The 20,744-nt window shown below is 39.1% G+C and overlaps 1 protein-coding gene across 1 annotated transcript in view; it reads left to right on the top strand.

The window, feature by feature from the left end:
* SLC9A9 (solute carrier family 9 member A9) overlaps positions 1-20,744 on the top strand; it is a 597,181-nt gene that overhangs the window by 492,432 nt on the left and 84,005 nt on the right. The window contains exon 14 of the mRNA XM_017882282.1: positions 2,489-2,568. Within this exon, the coding sequence (XP_017737771.1) occupies positions 2,489-2,568 (80 nt within the window). The remainder of the gene's footprint in view (positions 1-2,488; positions 2,569-20,744) is intronic.

The following is a 20,744-nucleotide window of genomic DNA, read 5'->3' as shown; positions in this document are numbered from 1 at the left end:
AAAAAAAAAAAAAAAAAAAAATGGGAATTTGCTCTCATTCCTTTTATCAGCTTTTAAATGACTTTCTAGTCATCAGTAGATATTATCCACTGTCAAAAATCACCTAGGATTATTGATGGATAAAAATCTGTGTATCCTTATTCTTAAAGGAAAGGGTGGGAAAAAAAGGAAAGTCCCCACCCTTACCCCTGATTTTTTCATAACTAGTTTAGCTCAACATGAGCAGTTTTGCTTTGCTAGATGAACCCCAACATGCTGTTAAGAAACAGTGGCTCAGAAACAATTTGCAGATGTTTGAGGATGATGAGGAAAACAGTGTGTGCAACAGTGATTTTGCAAATCTGACACCTTTGCTCCAGTAGAAATGCTTAGAGAAAGGTATAGGGAAGGATAGAAATTGAACCAGACACCCTGGTTTCCTTTCTTGAGGAAATATGCATAAATTCTGACTATAGATAACAAGACATGGCACTCCAGCCCTATCAGAAAACAGAGACTTGTGGAACTGTAATGTCCAGGAAAAGATCATCAGTGTCCCACAGTAGGGATTGGGAATGGGAATGGATTCCATGACCAAATAACTTTGAGACGCACTTCCTGTTGAAGATTTACAATGCTCATTTATAAATGAAAGACTGAGAAGTTCTACATTTTCCTTTCTTTTAGGTTCAAGGGTACATGTGCAGGTTTGTTATATAGGTAAACTTGTGTCACAGGGGTTTGTGATATAGATTGTCTCATCTCCCAGATACTAAGTCTAGTACCAATAGTTGTTTTTTTCTGACCTTTCCCTCTTTCCACCCTCAAGTAGGCCCCAGTGTGTATTGTTTCCATCTTTGTGTCCATGTGTTCTCATCATTTAGCTTCCACTTATAAGAACATGTGGTATTTGGTTTTCTCTTCCTGCATTAGTTTAATAAGGATAATGGCCTCCAGCTCCATCCATGTTCGTGCAAAAGACATAATCTCATTCCTTTTTATGAGTGCATATTATTCCAGGGTATATATGTACCACATTTTCTTTATCCTGTCTACCATTGATGGGCATTTAGGTTAATTCCATGTCTTTGCTATTGTGAATAGTGCTGCAATGAATGAGAAGTCCTCCATTTAAGAAACCTATTTAACACTGTAGACCCCATCCTTTCCTGAATGATTAGCACAAAATTTCCATCAACATCAAGTGAACAGTGATACGCTAGGAGACACTGGTAAACTGCAAGGCTTGAAAAATCAGAGATCTTAAGACAATCAATGAAAAAGACACTGAAAAGTTTGAGTTTTAATTTCGTTGTGAGTCTCTGCTTCAGCCATTTTAAACAAAGAATAAATGGCTGACTAAAAGTGAAGCACACTTTACTTTCTTGTGGGGAACAGAACAGCAGCATCTACTGGTAAACATATGTTTCAGGGGTAGAACACAGCCTTTTGTGTCCAGCTATTTATCATTAACCAGTGATGGAACTGACTAGAAAAGGACAAAAAAAAAAAAAAATCAATTTGAGCTCATCTAAGGGCTGGCTGTGGCGCGTCCAGTTGACTTTCATTGTGTTCCGTGGATCATTATATCCTCAGAAGACTATTCATATTACTACTGGACTGCAATTCATGACACAGTTTGGGCATGAAAACGGGGGGTCCAGACCTAGCAACAAAGCCCACATTAAGATATATAAATGTTTTTAATGATGAGGATAATTACAAATGATTGAAATTCTCTTAACACACAAAGTGGAATACAGTAAAAATGCCACTGGATACCCTCCTTATATTCTTTTATCTGTCTCTAAAGCTCACAAAATTTTACTTTCTTTCCCTTTTTTTCTACATTTCATCCTCTTCTCTCACAAAAACACCCATCAAACACTTTCTCTTCCTCTTTTGTCTTTAATTCCTTATCATCCTCTCACCCTTTATGGCCCTTGTGGGAAAGAAAAAAAAGAGATAGGCAAGCACATTCAATTGTTGCAGTCTTCTCATCAGGAATGTCTATTTCAAAACTCTTCATGATCTAAGCAGAAATATATCAAAAATCAACCAATAGCCTTTGGCAGTAATCTATCATATAAAATGAATAAAATATAGCATAACACTTATTAGACTATTATCCTCACTTTAGCCTTGACCTTTTGGTAATCCATAAATAAATATCATTCCAAATTTGACAGAAGTAAACTGTAAAATTCCCACAACAGCACTATAACAGAAATGTCATTTTTATTGATGTCAAAATAGCCTTTCTTAGCTATTTAATAAAATTGGGATTATTAAGAAAAGTAAATGTTGAAATACTCCAAAAGGGTCTCATCCACATAGCAAGGTTTATGAGCTAATTTGCCTGGCAACTGCTTCACCATTTAGATGAAAATGCCTATACTTAGAAAGGTTTTTTTAAATGTAGTTAAATTTAATTTGGTTTGACATGTATTTTTATATTAAAATGTATTTGACTATTTACCCATTGCCTTTTTCTATTGTTTCTCCCCAGGAAGCAAATAACTTGGATAAAAACACGACGAAAGCAGAGAGTGCTCGGCTCTTCAGAATGTGGTATGGCTTCGACCACAAGTATCCTTTGATAATAACGATCTCACAGATCCTGCTGCAGGCAGAGAATTACTTTAAGCTCTTAATCATTGAAGTGTGCACTCCTGCTCTTCAAGAAACACCGAAAGGTAAAGTGAATTCACAGCCAAACTTATAACAAGGAATGATTTCATAAAATAAAAAGCAGGGTAGTCCATACTTAAGTGTTTCAGAGAGCTAAAGTGAAACTTCTCAGAGTCAAATTTATCTAGTGTTTTCCTGACTATAATGCCAGTTGATAAAATCATATAGTCCTGAAGAAGCTGTTTTGCTGTTCTTACCTTTGTAAAGCTCCTACTTCTGGTCAAATTGGTCAAATAGGCCTGCTTGATTAAGGGCATTGTATGAACAGTTTCAGCAGCCTCTGGCCAGGGTAACCCAGCCAAAGCTCCTGCACCCTTCTCCCAGGAAGCCATTGGTGTGCTTTTGTTTCATGCTGTAAAAAATGAAGGAGTGGAAAGGAGTGGGGACAGGGGACAAAAATAAATGGGCCAAGGAGATGAATCCAGTTCTTCAGAGTTCATCATAAAATAGCACAGCTTTGTTTTCCAGGCAGACTTGAATGAGCTTTTTCCAGTGAAGGGCAATTTTAAAAATCTGGCAATCACTGTAAACATAGTAGCTCAGATATACCTTGCCATGTGATTCGTGGGGCTAAGTCAGGCCTGAAGTGTTTTGCCATTGTGAGCTGCAGTAAGCAGTCTGTCTCTAATCCCAGGCAAAAGCTCCAAGGAAGAAAGGAAAGAACGGCACTGTAAATTGAATGTGTTGGGTCTTTGTAACTAGTTTTCCAGTCACAAATCCCTCTCCTTTCAATGAGAAAATGTCAGTCACTGGATGATTTTAAGTGCCTAAGCAAAAATGATTAAAACCACAACAGATCAATGGGAGAGGAGGAAGAATTAAGAATAGGGAAAGGAAATTCAAAGAATAGGTGAAGAAAAAGAGGTGAAAATGGACAGGGAGAGGAGGCAAGAGAAATATAGGAAATTTACAGCAGGAAGGAAAGGAAAGCAAATTAGAGGAATGACTGGAAAATAGAAAGCAAAAATTAAGAAAGAAGTGAAGATAAACCAATTGAAGATTGCAGAGATAAGCAAAAGTAAAACAATGTGAGAATTAAAAAGCAATTTTGCAAAAGTAGAGCATTCCAAGAATTATGAAATGGTGATGTGGAAGATAGAGGGTTTTTGAGGTTAGAGTCTGGTTTTCTTCAGAGCTTTGTTACCTATGGCCAGATACCCTTTCTTGCCCAGTCTTCAGTTTTATGGACAAATGTAGGTTGCCACCATCTTGAGAGAAGTCCATCTTAGCCATTAACTATTTCTTAAAGGTTCTGGTATCTCATTAACTACCTGAAAACTTCTGATCTCTCTAAGGGAATCTAGTTCTTAGAAAGTTATTGCTGGTTTTTGCTCCTGGTTGATCTCTCTTTGGAAGTAGAATTTGCCCCTGCCATTGCTTTTAAGTATCTGATAACCCAGTTTGTTCAAAATTATAAAAATTTGACTAAAGAGTAAACACAATGAGATGTACAGAAAGAACTCGGTAAATCAGAAATGAGATAAAAGATGTTTTTGTTCAAATTCTGACAATGCTATGAAGAAAGCTTTACAATGAAGAAAAGGAATAAAGTGGAAAAGAAAACAAACCTTGAAGACAAGAAAATAAAAGTTGGAGCCCATCAAAATTTTAGCTTAGGGCAGTGACACTAAATTCAGATGATGTCATAGTTTTTGTCTCACTTTTCATTAGGGGTTTATTTCCATATGATTATAGACAGACTAGCAAAAATAAAAGCAGATTTACACTCTCAGTCATATCTCTTCTCATGGTAGTTTATCCTCCTGCACATTCATTCTAGAAATTTCTATGCTGCCACCACTACACAAATATATATTCACTTGGATAATGAAGTTTTTGTATCTTAGCTATGCTCTGAATTTATACCTAGAGAGTGGCAAGCAAACAGTTTCAACTATGTGGCCTCTAAATGTATCTGTTATTTTAGAGCAAAGTATCCATTTGGCATTTATGTTCATTCTGTTGTTCACCCAGAACCCAGCAGTGTGTCCTTTGAACCTCATAAGTTAGGCTATGCCAGCCACCACCAGTGTGGAGAATAGCCCCTCACCCTGAAATCAGTTTGCTGGCCTGAACCAAAAAGAAACTGTCACAAGGCTGAAAGAAACTGGCTGTGTAGTTTGGAGCTGTTAAAGTTTCATTTCAGTAAAAATGAATCATGCAAATGAGGTATCACAAATAATTATTGACAAAAGAAAAAGAAGAATATATAACTTCATACACACCTATATCAGACAGGGTTCTCCAAATAAACAGAATCAGCAGCAGTGCTTTACATATCTATACATACAGATTTATTTTAAAGAATTGTTTATACAGTTGTGGGGGCTGGCAAGTCCAAAATTTGCAGAGCAGGCTCTCTGTCTGGAAATTCAGGCAAGAGCTAATACTGCAGTCCTTAAGCAGAATCCTTTCTTCCTCAGAAAAGCCTAAGTTTTGCTGTTAAGTCCATGCAACTGATTGGATGAGACCACAAACCATATTGAGGATAAACTCCTTTACTTAGTGTCAACTGCAGATATTAACCACATCTACAAAATACCTTAGGTGTCAACAATGACACCTAAGTTAGGGTTTAAATGAATAACTGGGTAGTCTAGCCAGGTTGAGCCATAAACTAACAGTCACATCACTGAATTTATATTCAATTAATGCTTAATATTCAGACTCAAAGGTAGAAAACCCCTCTTAATTTACTATTATTATCAATAAAACCAGTCACTCACGTAGTTTTGTTTTTTTCTTTTTCATAGCATGAGTAGTACATACATACCTTCCCCTAAAAGTTTTCCAAAACTACAGAATAAAATTATAAAACTTAATATTCAATGATGATGAACAATGCCAAGCACTGTGTTCAGTGCTTTACATTTATTACTTCATTCCACCTCCCCAGCTCTGCAGGAGGCTGGGAGGGTCTAGAGATGTAAAAACACAAGTGTACTACTGATTGGGTTGGCCTCTGCTGCAACAGGGGCTCCCCTGTTGGAAGGAAGCCTATGGTGCCAAAACTGATGATTAATTAAGATTCATTATGATTCAACGTGGGCAGTAATTCCAAATTATGGAGTACAAAGAAGACACTGATAAATGGGGAGATGAGAAAGGGAACTAATGTTACTGAGTAGCGATGCTTTGCCATCAGGCATGTTATTTCATTTAGTTCTCTTCATTTAACCACTCTTTTTGTTTTATTTAATTCTTACAACCACCCTCTTTGATGTGGAGGAAACAAATTCCCAGATAACTTAAATAACTTTGTTTCTATAGCTAGTAAGGGTCAATTTCACGATTCAAGCCCAGATTAGTCTCACACTAAAGTCCATCAAGACACCTAAATAAGCTTGATTATTAACAATTCTATGTCCATGATACCTCTTACTCTACCTACAAATCCTCATGTCTCGGTATGTTCATAAACTCACCATTAAAACAATGAATAATTAGGACTCCTTACATGATACAGTCCAGAGCTCACATCTTGAACATTTATTGGCAATATATTGGTGTGATAACAAGGTTACAGGTTTTTGTTGGTCACCCTGAGAGCACCACCATGAAGGAGTCCCCAACTTCTGAATCAGATCCTCAACTTTTTAGGGGCAGAAAGTTAAATATTCAAAGACTCCAAGAGTGGTTCAGTCTGATAAAAGATGGACTCACTGTAGCCAAGCTCAAAGGAGGCAGTAGTACATACCAGACACCAAATTCCTAAATCGCCAAATCCCCATCGTGGAGGTGAGGTATGGGCAGGGGGAGATACTCTTCAGCCATAAGAAGGCTCAAGTCAGTCTGATCCCTAGAGCCCCTCCTATCCTACTCTTTCCCCCTGGCTCACTCTGCTTCAGCTACCCTGTCCTTCCTCAGGCACACCAAGAGCACTTCTGCACCCAGGCCCTTGCACTGGCTCTTCCCTCAGGCATTTGCTTGCTTCCTTCTTTACCTCTTTAATTCAGCTTGTCGGTGAGAACTTCCTGGCTGTATATCTAAATGTCTAAAAGGAGCTAACTCTCTCACTCCTTCCTGCTTTATTTTTTTCACCGTAACACTTAACCACCATCTCATACAGAATGGACTTTGTTTTAATAGCTTCCTCCAACCAGGATATGTGCCTTCCATAGACAGAAATTGGGTCTGTTTTCATTCCCTGGTATGTCGTCAGGGCATAGAAAAATTCCTGGCAGGGAGTGAACACTCAATAAATATTTGTCGAAGGAATGAATGAATCAATTAAGCAAGCAAGCAATATTTTCTATCCAGGGCACCTTCATTTCAGGCATTGATGTAGCAGGAAAATCCAATTAATTATCAGAAGGCTGCTAAGTGAGTCTGAAAGCAGAGCAAGAAAGAGTGGATAATATTAATGTTTTCATCCAGGCTACCCTGTGTAGACCCCCAGCCTAAGTGTCTCACTCCCTAGACAGGAACAGCTACTCACAGCAGACTTAAATCCCTATTGCTTGAGCTGACCTCCTTCCTGTGGTTGGTCCCTCCTTTGTTAGGTTTGATTAGTACAACGATCTGGCACATTCAAGCCTAGCTCTGGCTTAGAAGCCATTCTCTGAGTGACGTTGAATACATATGTCTTATCTCACCAATCATGTTGATTTTATTATAACAAACTCAAAATTGTAAAGCCACCTATCATCCTCACTAGCAATCTCTCATAATGAGGAAGCAAGAAGAAATCAATGCCCCCTTATTCGTGTTTTAAGACATCAGATAAAATTATTTGCATGGATTCGCAGTGTTACAGCTGGTATGAGAACCTCATGTTGCCTTATTCATAGGTGACTAATGATGTTGCTTGACTATCTCCTTTCTAGAGTCTCTTTCCATTCTCTCATTTACCATCTCTCCCCTTAAACATGTGTATAAATTAGCCCTACAAATGTGAATGACACAGGATAAGAATGACCTTTTCCAAAATAAAAAGGGCAGCCTAACATCATTTTTAGCATTTCCCGTATGCCAACATCAATTGAAAATAAGGATTCATTATGTGGTTGCCAACATTTTATAAGTGTAAAGAAAGTGCAAAGAACAATGGATTGGCAAGTTGACACAGTGACAGAATTACATAAAGCCACATGGATGGAGATTTCCTTCCCATCACTGGTTGGAATGAAGGGTGCGCTGAGGTATTGCCAACAAAATGAAAAGCCCACAGCAGGATGTGTGGATGCTGAAAATGCTTGCATTTCCCATTCTAAAGGGTCTGGCAAGGAAAGTGGCAGGTACCAGACCCCATCTTGTACAGGCTAAGGCAGATTGGGAATCCACTTCAAGAAATGTAAACATAAATATCAGGGGCATTCAAAATGATACTTGGAAACCACGTATTTAATAGATTTAAATGTAATGGCATTTTAGTCTTAACTAAAAAAAAAGAAAAGAAAAACCTTCCCCTCCTAAAACTTGACAGAATTTTTTATATCCCACACAGTCATGCTTATTTTAAGTCATAGGTATGAATATAGTGAACAGCAATTTCCATTTTAAATAATGATCCTGTACTGCAGTTTTTTCCCTATCCTGACTAGCTGAAACACCCATGAATTATTTATTGGGGTAGTTTGCTGTGGCCTTGTGAATGACTTGAGTTTACTTCACAAAAAACTCTCAGAGGAACAAGGAATGTTATTTCTGTGATCCCAGTTTTATAAATGAGGTAACTGAACCCAAGAGAGGAAAAAGGCACATCCAAGGGTACTGATGGACTTGGAGCCAGCGGTTGTAATCAACAGAGAACAGGCTGTGTCCACCTAAGCAATCCAAGGATCCCAGTTCAGGTGGCCCATCCGGTGAGTTCTGGTAGCTTGAACATGAGTGTGATGCTATTTTCATAAGTGTTCCTAGTGTATAATTGGTTATTTTAGTCTGATAACTTCTTTGGTGGTTCAGCAAAAGCCTCCCCCGTCTGAAGGAGAGGTGTGTTTTACTTTCAGTAGCAAGCAGGAGAGATAGCAGAGGATGTAAGTAATCTTTTGTTCAGTGGATACTTTGATTGCCCACTATGTGGAGGCAGTATACTAGGTACTGAGGATAGTCATGGTTGACCCTCACAAAGTCTTGCTTTGTACCTCATGGTGGCAAAGTCCTTTGAAATCACAGGTGGTCCCTAGCACAGGAAAGGAAGGCACTGGCATCATCAGAATTTCATGGGGGGGATGAACTCTTTAGGGGAGCCAAAAATTAAAATCATTGGTAGCGCTCACTTGCAAAATGTAAAGATAACTCCACAAGTAGTTTCAGAAAGCAATGAAATTTCAGAATATTTGAAGTAAACATAAGCAATCAGCTTCCTAAAGGCTTTTCCTAAACACATTCTCTGATGGCATCTGCACGTGAATATGCACATAGCATTATAACTGCTTCTCCCGGGAAACTGGCTGTAGGGAGGAGCCCAGCTTGCATTGGGCTGCAATGCAGCCATCACTCCCATCCCCTGGTTAATAACACCTAGAATACTATTATTATTTTGTGGTATTTAGGTTGGCTTTTGGTCATCCATATCCTTATGGGTGCTGCTGTAGAAAAATCTCATAGAAAGTCTTTGACTTAGCACCTAAGTGAAGTGGAATTAAAGCTTCCTGAAAGAGGCTGGGTTCAGTGGCTCAACTCTATAATCCCAGCACTTTAGGGGGTGGAAGCAGGAGGATCAGTTGAGCCCAAGAGTTTGAGACCACCCTGGGTAACATAGCAAGACCCCATCTCTACAAAAAAAAAAAAAATAACTGAGCATAGTAGCGTGCACCTGTTGTCCTACCTACTAGGAAGGCTGAGGCAAGAGGATCACTTGAGCCCAGGAGTTCAAGACTGCAATGAGCTATGATTTTGCCCTGCCCTCCAGCTTGGGCAACAAAGTGAGATTCTATCTCTTAAAAAATCCTGGGAGAAAACATCAGCTTCTTCCTGGACTCCTGAGTTCTTATGATTTTTGGGTAGGAATCAACACAGGGGAATTTTAATAGTGTCTGGAAACATGTGCAGTCTTTTGTTCAGGTAACAACTTGGATCTTCCATAATTTTTTCTTCCACATAATAGGAATGACACATACTATCCTCTGTTTTGGCTGAATCCATCAGAAAAGTTGGCTAGTTATTAAAACAGCTTCCTACTGATGGCAACTGATTCACTGGCCTCTCAGAACCAACACATTTAAAACAGTTAAATAGTGCAGTTTTCTCAAGACTCTATGGCCTAAATACATTGCACTATTCTTTAGTCAGTATAAAACTCTTCTGGAGACCTGACAAGTGACTACAAGTATGACTTTATGAATTGTTACCTAAATACAATGGATTCCCCACTGTGATTATAAAATCTTGGGGTCCCAAGATAGTAACTGATTTTCGTACAATGATCCTGGGATGCTACATAAGCTTTGGCATCTCTGCTTTGTTTTGCTTTTTTCCCTGGAAAAGTTTTAATAATATTTCTATTAAATGAAAATGCTTTCATATTTCAACTTCACTTTACACAAATGATATGAAGATCTAGATTTACACAAATAAGAAATCAGAAGGTCGTTCCTCCCCTTGTAGAATGGATAAAATAAATTCCTTTAAATCAAATTAATTTATTATTTTCTAAGAGCAAAACACCATATTAGACTTTCCTCATTCATTTATTCATTCATGTATCACATTTATCAAGTCTACCACATGCCAGGCACCATCCTGGGCACTCGTGATGCACCTGTAAAGAAATTCCCACAGAGCTATCATTCCAATATGGTTCTGTTTCAAAATTTCTGATTTACGGAGATCTTTTCAGGAACACATCTATGGTATAAAGAAAGACACAGACATTCCTCTAGTGGTTTTTATCAAATGGAAGAAAGTCTTGTTCTGTGGCCAGAAGTTATTTATTTGCTATTATAGCCTATCTACTTACTAGTTATGTAATTTTAGGAAAGTTATTTAACCATTCTGTGTCTCCATCGCTCATCTGAAAAATGGGGATAACGGAAGTCCCCACCTCATGGCTTTGTTTTGATAATTAAATGAATTAACACAAAACACTTAGAACAGTGCTCAATACACATATTATCATTATTATTTCTACCTCCACAAGTCTTAAAGAGAGGCATCATGTAATGTGTATAATATTGTCATTTATTATCTGAGTGACTAAAATTTCCATTATTTTATATACTGTAATAATTTTTAGTTGCAACAGCTGTATTTTAATACCATTTCAAAGTCTTTAGTTTCCATAAAGGAAAGGTTTCACTTGGGCTATAAATCAGACATAATTCTTCTTCTTTGATTTTGAGTAAATGGATGGAGCTGGGTGTTAAGCTGTTCTTTTGTGTCCTCTGTTCTGCACATGCAGTTGTTTCATTTATGACTTTTCTAACTTATAGTCCATCATCTCATAGTTATTTTTCTGGAAATTATACTACAGATAGCAATTTTGACTTGATAGAGAAGTGCAGCAATTTTTCTCTTCCACAATGAAAGCAATACAAGCCTTTGATGATAATTATTCCTCTTGTACCTTACTGTGATAAAGGAAATCTTTCAATTGCACCTTTCAGGTGAAGCCATGGTGTTTTGTTATTAGCAGTGTGGTGTTATAGTGAAGATTTCTAGGTCAGTACTGAATCATTTTATTAGGAAAAAAAGAGAAAGGAAAGATGATAGGGCTTAAAAAATGTGTACTACCTTAATACTGCCAGTATTGAATTTAGTTTTAATATTTCTTTCTCATGAAAAAAGAGTAGAATGTTTAAATGTCCTTTAATTGTTACTTGGTCACTCCTTTTCAACTGTAGGAGCCAAGATATTTGCAGGCTGCCAACGAGTTCATGAGCTACCAGAGACACATTATCAGCATGGGCCATGGCTGCCAGCTTCACATATTACCACTGCCAGTGAGACACAGTCCTGGGTCTAGCTCACAGACTGCAGTTATTCAGCATTTGTCTGCATGTGAAGCTGTGATAGACATCACACAGAGTGTTGGGCAGACATGTCTCTTCCCTAATTAACGTTCACTTCACAAGGTGGTGATTCTCAACGTATGTCAAACCAACTCATGAGAAAGAGCAGGCAAAGAGATTATTATGCTGGTGATTAATAGAGGAAAAGCTTGTTGAAGAAATAAATGCTTTTCTTCCAGTCATGTGGGAAAGGGTCCATAGAGGAACTGGGATTTCCTAACATGAAATTAAAAAACCAGAAGGGAGGAAGAGCTTTCTAAGAATAGGGAGTGACATGGGGAAGGTCCTGTAGTGAGTGTGGCATGAATAGATGTGAGAGAGCCTGAATAACCCACCTGAAAAGTCAGAATTACAGGAGAGAGAAAAGAGGCAGACTCGAGGGGCAATGAATAAGCCTTTGAAGTCAAGCGTGAAACCCTTATTCCCAATGCCTGGTGTGATCAGAATTCTCTCTTGTTGGTTAATATTTTACATTTTTTTGGTTACTCAGGTGGCTAAAGGTAGAGTGATGTGGCACAGGCTAAATTATCCTTTCAAGTTTGCTTTCTGTCACAGATCTTATGCTGTGAGGCTTCGATTCGTTTTCATATTTCTTCCCCCAGAAAAAGATAATTATTCTATTATATTTTATTCAATTATTTTAACTAAATTGAATTTTAATACTTCTTCCTTAGGGGGAAAAAAGGCTTCTGCCTTCTTCTAAGCCACAAAGATAAAGAAAGAAATGGTGATTGCCTTTAAGATGCCAGCATCCTAATGAGGTAGATTGGTGGCACCATCCACCAATGCTGGGGGTTATCACAAAGTTCTGAGCAAAAAAGTGTTTTCTTAGTTTGTTCAGGTTGCTATAACAAAATACATTAGACTGGTAGCTTATAAACAATAGAATTTTATTTCTCACAGTTCTGGAAGCTGGGAAGTCCAAGATGAAGATCCCAGCAATGTCCATGTCTGGTGAGGACCCGTTTCCTAATCACAGAATTCACTTTCTTGCTCTATCCTTATGTGGTGAAGAAAGTAAACAAGCTCTCTTAGGCCTCTTTGATTAGGGCACTAATCCCATTCATGAGGACAGAACTCTCATCACCTAATCACCTCCCAAAGGCTCTACCTCTTAAGGTGATCACCTTGGGAGTCAGGTTTCAATGTGTGAATTTAGGGGGATACAAACATTCAGACCACAGTAAGTGCTATGGAAGCCAGAGAGGGGTACAGCCAACTAAACAGCTTTGGAGAAGCCAGGAAGTCACATTGAAGTGACTTGGGAAGTGGGTAATAAAAGAATAAGAATCTGTGAGGAGCAGGACTGAGAGTGTGAAGGACTTTGTGGAAAGGAAACAGCTCAGGCAAAAGCCTGAGCAGGGTGCAGAGTGTTCAGAAAATGATGAAAAGTTCAGGGCAACTAGTGGGAAGGGAAACCAGGGAAGTATCATGTGCACAGATTGTGGAGGACTACATGCGTCACGGTTAAGAAAATGGATTTTATTTATTGACAGCAGGAAACCAATGCAGCACTTTAAGCACAGAGCCACAGAGTCCTGTTTGTTATAATGCAGAGAACTGGTGGCTGTATGGAAGCTGATCTGACAGGGAGAAGAATAAACTGAAAATAATCCATGATCCAGGACAGCTTCCCCGCGAAATACCCACCAGTTTTCTGTGTGGATAAAAATGTAGACAAACATGTTTCATTCTACTTTGAAAACTAGTTTAGAGCATTCAGTGTGTGTTCCCAATATAAATGAGATAATATATAAAAGTATCATTAAGAGATTGATTCTTAAATTTCCACTACTGAAAATTATCCAGTGGTGTCATTGTTAGGACCAGGGTCTACTAGAATATTTTTTAGCTAAAAAGCCAGATCAGTCTCTACGCTTGTCTTCTAATATTTCAGTTTCCTGTCCATAGTCAGAAACTGGAGAATTTCAACTAATCTAACAAAAGGTTTTAACTAATCTAACAAAAGTATCTGAATTGCAATTCATTTTCAAATAAAAAGTTGTTTTTGTTCTTAAACTGATAAATTAGAATGCCACCAGCCCCTGAGCCACACTCAGCTTCCTGGGGCAGCCTCTTGCCAATAGTGACTGGCACTGTGACCTTTTACATGTAGGAGAAGAAGCATCAGAGAGCTAACCTTTTTCCAAAGGAAACAGACACATCCTGAAACCATTGCCTTTGACATCCCTTGAAGCCATTTCCTTGGAATTCCTTGAAATCTACCAGTGTATTAGGTTTCACTGACCTGTTGCCTATAAACATGGTCAGAACTGATTTCTAGCTCATTCAGGCTGCTAAGCAAATCTTTCCTTAATCCTTTAACATGTGTTTAATACCTCAAACAGGAAAGACTGTAGCAGCTTTATTTCCTGACTGCCCTGTCCCAGCAACTGCAAACACCTCTTCCCACATCCCTCGCTATGGACTAGCCCTTGGGTTACAGGTGTCAAACCCTTTGCCTTTCCTTCCACGGGTTCATGTAGACACAGAATTACTCCTGGAATGCCCAAGAGCAGCGAGTGGGTGTCAGTCATGAGGGGTGGCTGACCCAGGCTGGCTGTGTGCACTGCAGACTCTGGGTGCTGAAGGAAGAGATGTCCCCAAAGTACCCCTAGGCAAGTGCCCCACATGGTAAACAACTCTAGCGGTACAAGCTGAGAAGTCTGGTATTTAATTGGCTTGGCCAACTTTTTTTCCTTTTTTTCCCCCTTAGTCTAAAGTTCTCAGGCCTTCTCTGATCTGAAATATTCAGAAGATGAACATTATGGTAATTGGTAATTGTACAAGCACTTTGCAAACATCAAGTGCTTCATAAAGTTAAATTGATACTAAATTCAGTGACAGGTTTATAGGCCTGAAGGCCTTCAGACTCATTTTGCAGATATAAACAAAGAATTTTATTACATTTTTATTATTTTTAAATTCTAGCTGATTTCCTGCTATATTCAAGGTTATGATGAGCACATAAGTCTCTTCTCAGTCCACAGATATGCCTTATTGAGAAATCTTCCTCACCTCAATCTTCAGCTTCTACCAATCCCACTCTTTGGAAGATATCCCACTGTGGAATGGGTACTCCCCTCCACCATCAACTGTTCACCAAGAATCCCTCTCCTTGACCTTCCAACAAACAGAAGTTGATGCTCTCCAGCTGAGGCCCTTCCTTCCTGGCCTAGCCTTTGTAAGAACTGTTTGTGTTCCTGTTGGGAACTACAGATTAAATCCCTGATGAACGCACCTATCTTTCTTGCTAGCTCAGTCTTTTGCAAACCTTTGAAAATGTTGTCTAGGCCATTTAGAAGAGGCATAATAATATTTAAATCAGGAATTTTCAAACTGCTGATCATAACTCCTTAGTGGTTCTCACAAGCAATTTAGTGGGTTCCTAACCAGCACTTCTTAATAAATAGTAGACTGGAGAAAATATCACAGTGCATTGAGGAATTAGAAGTAAATTTTATTTCATAAAACTTGTTTCAGGGGTGTGTGCATGTACACTGGGTTGTGCTATAACATGTATGCCTTAATGGGGTCAAAATCTAAAAGCTTTTAAAACCTTGATCATTGCTGGCATAAAATTCTTGTGTAAGAACTCTCAGGCCTTTTCCCTAATTGCTGGCATAAAATTCTTGTGTAGGAACTCTCAGGCCTTTTCCCTAATTGCTTTAAGCACCCAGCAAGTTGAGCAAGGAGCCATAAGAACACAAAGAGAGAGAACCCTCAAATCCAGGTTTATTTTGGAAAAGCTAACAGTTGTTGGTGGATTCGAGCTGGACTTTGAGAAAAAGATGGAATTTTACTAATAGCAACTGGAGGGAGCCGAATTAAAGGCCAGATTCGGGGGAGAGAGAAGCAACATGGAGCTGTGGACAGAGCAATGAGTTTGAAGATCTAGCTGCTAGTCATCCCTCAGCCCCTCAGCTGTAAAACTCTAGGTTCCAGGCCTGGCCTGAGCCACTATTTTCTAATCTGTAAGATGAGTATAATCATATCTGCCCCACAGAGTAACTGTAAATTTCAAATGGAAAAAGGTGAATGAAACCACTTTGAACACTAGGAAGTACCAAACACACAACATACACGTTTTCTTTTTCTAGACAAAGCAAAGGTCACAAGTAAAGGTGCAAATATGGAAAACTCTTGTGTGTGCTTGGGGTTAAGTGAGGATTGCAGCTTGGCACATATAAGATTGGCCAAGGAGGAGAGACTAACAAGATGTGTTCAAGGAAATCTGAAAATATTTTGAGTATCAGGTGAAGGTGTCTAGATTTGACTCAGTAGATAATGAGGAATCAGATGATTTCTAGACATAAGAGTGACATAGTCTTGTCTTAGAAAGATTGATCTAACAGCAGTGATTAGGGAGAAGTCACGGGGGCCTCAATTATGGTAGTTGCAATGGGAATAGAAAGGAAAAGTACAGATGCTAGAAAACTCTGGCCTCAAATCCATAGAATCTGATGCTGCATTATTGGGCGCATCAGGACTACAGAGAGGAAGGGGCAGGCAGGTGCCAGTTGTGAGGAAGTAGGAGCCCAAGGTGACTGTGGGGTTCCAGCCCTCATGACTATAATTCTGCTTATGCCAGTCAAAGAAACAGGGAAGGCAGAAAGACTACTCTTGTGGGGAGACACTGTGTGTGGTTGGTTCCCTATCTCCAGGTAGAATCCTATTTATATGAACCTGCTCCATTTACCTACTGAGCCAGTTCTTTGAGATAAAGAAGCCACTTGCCCAGCCTTGCCTCACAGATGGAGTTCTGTAAACCTCTGAGTGAACCTGTGTTTCTCTGAGTGGCTCTCTCATAGGGGGATGCTCTACAATTAATATCCTACTCAAAAATAGGCAAAATACTTATTTTAGTATTTTGTGCTAATTCAGTCTCATCAACTTGTCTTCTATCTGTAGACTTCACTTAAGTTAATCCCCAGGTTAACTTATGTTATGAATACAACATTGATATACCACATCCTACCAATCAAGTTCAGACTCGATCACCTGCAACAGCACAGAGCATGAGTCAAATAGCTGGGTTCAGATCTTTGTCATCTACTAGCTGTGTGACACTGGGAAAATTACTTAAACTCTCTGAACCTTGATTTCATAATCTGTAAAATGGGGACAATGACAATAATACCTATCTTGCAGGATGTTTGTGAGATCCGCACGATTAACATACATAGCATAGGGCCTAGAAAAATTAGGCCCTTGATAAAGGGCTACTCTTGTCATTATTATTAAAGGACATGAGTTGATGGGCCCCACCCTCCTTCACAACCACGTGCTGAAGCTTTTCCCTAGTTCTGTGGGATGAGGCTTGTCCCGGTTCTGTCCAAAGAAAGGCGTTTCCAGGGCTGACCTGGCAGGACCCACCTCTTTAGGAGCAAGAAGGTTATCACTGCCCGTCTCCATTCGGGTAAGCACCTTTAAGCCCAGCTTCAGGCTCTTCAGACAAAATTACTTTGTTCCAGCTCAGGGATGGTCTGAAAATGCTAAGTGTCCCTCACAAAGAAGAAACAGGCAAAGATGGGACTGCTACATGCGTGTTACTCCCATCTGCCAGTAGCTGGGGGCAGAGAGTTGGAGACTGAAGAGGGAATAGGTCCCCCTGGCTGTAGTCAGCAGAGACCTGGGGCAGCTGGCTTCCTCCTGCTCCAAGATCAGGGGATTCTTGGGAATCTCAACATGCAGTTGAACCCCAGCGGTCACAAAGCAGCAAGGTTAGTCATCAAAAGTTCTGATTTTGAGCCCAGGCTTTGCAGGCCACATGAGCTTGAGCCAATCTCTCTAAGCTCCAGTTTCATTTGTAAAGTAAAAGAAATGCCCCTCCTTGTTTTTTAACCACAACAGCAATTCCCCTGTACCCAAAGTGTTCTACACACAATTTCATGAACTCTGAAGACCTTGACAATCCATGACTCTCATATGGTATTCTCCATATTTGTTGATAGGCTTGGGAAGCAGAGTTCATTTTTTAACCTTTCCAACCAAAACTATATTGCACCATGGAAGTGCTTATAACAAAGTATTCTGTAAGAATTCGGCCTTTTATTCACCAAATGAAAGACACTTCTATAAAAAAGGAGTGTATATTCACTCATGGTTTTATATGAAAAAAAAGAGATGCCTAGCCCTCTGTTATACACTTGGAATCTATTTTCTAGAAATATGGTGCAGTTGTCATGGTTTTTATCCTTACAAATTCAACAAAATGTAATAGCTCTGTTTGATGGCATATAGTAAATAAAGGTGCTTTCTTAGACTCCCAGGAAGTAAATCATTAGCATATTAACTTCCTATGATTCAGTCACAGAAAGCTCATGTGAAAACGAAAGAAATAAATGGAATAAAATCCAACAGACTGCCATCAATAGCTGCTTAGCTTCAGGCCGGGCGCGGTGGCTCACGCCTGTAATCCCAGCACTTTGGGAGGCTGAGTCGGGTGGATCACGAGGTTGAGATCGAGACCATCCTGGCCAACATGGTGAAACCCCGTCTCAACTAAAAATACAAAAATTAGCTGGGCGCCTGTAGTCCCAGGTACTCAGGAGGCTGAAGCAGGAGAATCGCTTGAACCTGGGAGGTGGAGGTTGCAGTGAGCCGAGATCGTACTACTGCACTCCAGCCTGGTGACAGAGTGAGATTCCCTCTATTAAAAAAAAAAAAAAAAAAAAAATAGCTGCTTAACTTCTTATCCAGCTTTCAACGTGAGCTGGTTTTACCCTATTTCTGATAGAAACAAGGAAGCAATCTTACCTTGCTTATGATATGCCATGAACTCATCTTTTTATGAGATAATTTAAATTGATTGTTACCCTACAAATATTTTTTTCTAATGGCATCCCCTTCATCGTCTTGGTTTTGGAATAATCCTTTCAAGACAGAATTAGAAATAGCTGCTCACTCATAAATCTGTAAAATACATCTCAAGTATTTGGAAGAGAGAGTTGAAAAGATAGCTGTCCCAAGTCGATCAGAACAACTGTGGATGAGTGCGGGCAGGGGACAACATTGGTGGTCTTTTTGTTATAGTAAAGAGCAAGAAGCATTTGTCTCTCCTTACAGGTGAGGAAACGGAGGCTCAGCAAAGCTAGGACTAAAACCCAGTGCATAGGATTCCCCTATCTGGGTGCCCTTTCCTTACCCTATGCTTTATAGCTCTGGACCTTAAAGAGATGTAGTTACCATTTAATTTCTGGTTTAGCCAAAACGCCTGCATTTTCTTATGCCAGATTCTGTTTGGGGGAAGATTGAATTTCATTTTAACTCCTCCATTTATCTTTTTCCTTTGGGTTATCTTCTTGATTTCCCCTTTTATCTTTCTCACCATCCATTTGTTAATGCAAACAAACAAAACTGTTTCTGCTTCTTTCCCACAACTGCCATCTGATTAAACTCTACGTAAGGTCCCTTCTTTATAAAGCCCTAAGTAATTGGTTGTGATGCTTGTGAAGATTACTGGGCCAATACATGGCCACATTCAATGACGAAATATAGCTAGGATGTTTCTTCTGAGGAAAATTTGATCTGTCATCTCCTAGCCTCACAGATTGGTATATTTTGGAGTTCTAGCCACTGCTTCAGTGTATGTCTCCTACCAGGTCCAAGTTAAGATCGTTGAATTGTTAGATGTTTTTTATTTGAGGCTTAGTTGGTGAGGAGAAAATAGAAAATTCTGTTTCCTTTCATCTGCTTCTCTTTTCTGTCTGAAAATAGAGGAAAGTTAGACTTGTTCTTGACCATAATATTATTTATTATTTGATAACGAAAATTGACAAGTCATCTGAAAAATTTTGTAGAGTTTGAATATAAACTTCTTCCTCACTATTTATTCTCTTATTTTCTATATAGTTAGTATTTTATTGCTTTCCCTTTTCATTTTAACCACATTTTTGGTTTTTGTTTTTTTTGAGACAGAGTTTCACTCTTGTTGCCCAGGCTGGAATGCAATGGCGCTATCTGGGCTCACTGCAACCTCTGCTTCCCACGTTCAAATGATTCTTGTGCCTCACCCTCCCGAGTAGCTGGGATTACAGGTACCTACCACCACGCCCAGCTAATTTTTTGTATTTTTAGTAGAGATGGGATTTCACCATGTTGGCCAAGCTGGTCTCGAACTCCTGACCTCAAGTGATCCCCCCGCCTCAGCCTCCCAAAGTGCTAGGATTACAGGCATGAGCCACTGCACCCGGCCTAACCAAAGGTTTTATTAAAATGAGACAATATTAAAATAGAACAGAAAATACACATACTATAGAAAAAGAAACAAGACTTTAGAATGATTATTTTTAAGTTTATTTTCTGCAACATCAATAATCAGTTTTCTCTAGCAGTTAGCTTAGCTTTATTTCATTAAGAATAATGGGAAAACTTAAGGAGGTTTCCATTTGAGTAAAGTTTTGGTTTCATCCTCTCCCTCCATTTTTTAATCATCTGGACTACAGTTCTTTTTATAGAATAATCTTCTTTTAGCCAAGTGAAAAGGCAAAAGTATTTTTTCCATAAGTTTTTTATGCTGAGAGAGTTGCAACTGGCATATTGGGAGAAATCTATATTCAGGTAAGAATATATATATACGCCTGGGTTTGTCTGAAATTTGTGTTGTCTGTGCTTGGGCCCTCCCACAAAGTCTAGGGAAGAGGGAGTTGTTAAAACTGGACCTATGTCTCTTTGCCCTTTAGCTTAACTTAAAAAAAAAAAAAAGCTTTGTATTCAGTAGCTTTAAAGAGGACATTTATTTTCCTCCTTCTATAGACAAGCTGTATTAGGGTGGCATATGAATAAATGAGATCCTTCTTTGACCTGATAGGGACTCCAGTTCACTAATGTCTGTCCTTTCTCCACCTTCCTACTTATTCAGATTGGAATCCATTCTCCCTTATTTCTGTATCACCCTTGTAAACAGTCTAGATTCCATTATCTTTTTGTTATACCCATCTGGAAAAACCCTAAGCAGAGAGGAAGCCAATATGTTGCTTTTGGGGACACTATATCTGCATAGATGAGTCCTGTTGGAGAGATTTACACACCTGCAGAGACTGGTTCCCTTGTGTATTATTGATCAACAACTTCAAATAGACCCACACCCCCCAACTCTCCTGCTTTACCTCTCTCTTCATT

Source organism: Rhinopithecus bieti, unplaced genomic scaffold (genome assembly GCF_001698545.2).
Source record: "Rhinopithecus bieti isolate Rb0 unplaced genomic scaffold, ASM169854v2 scaffold_12642, whole genome shotgun sequence".
Classification (NCBI taxonomy): Eukaryota; Metazoa; Chordata; class Mammalia; order Primates; family Cercopithecidae; genus Rhinopithecus; species Rhinopithecus bieti.
This window is presented reverse-complemented; position numbering and strand designations above follow the sequence as displayed.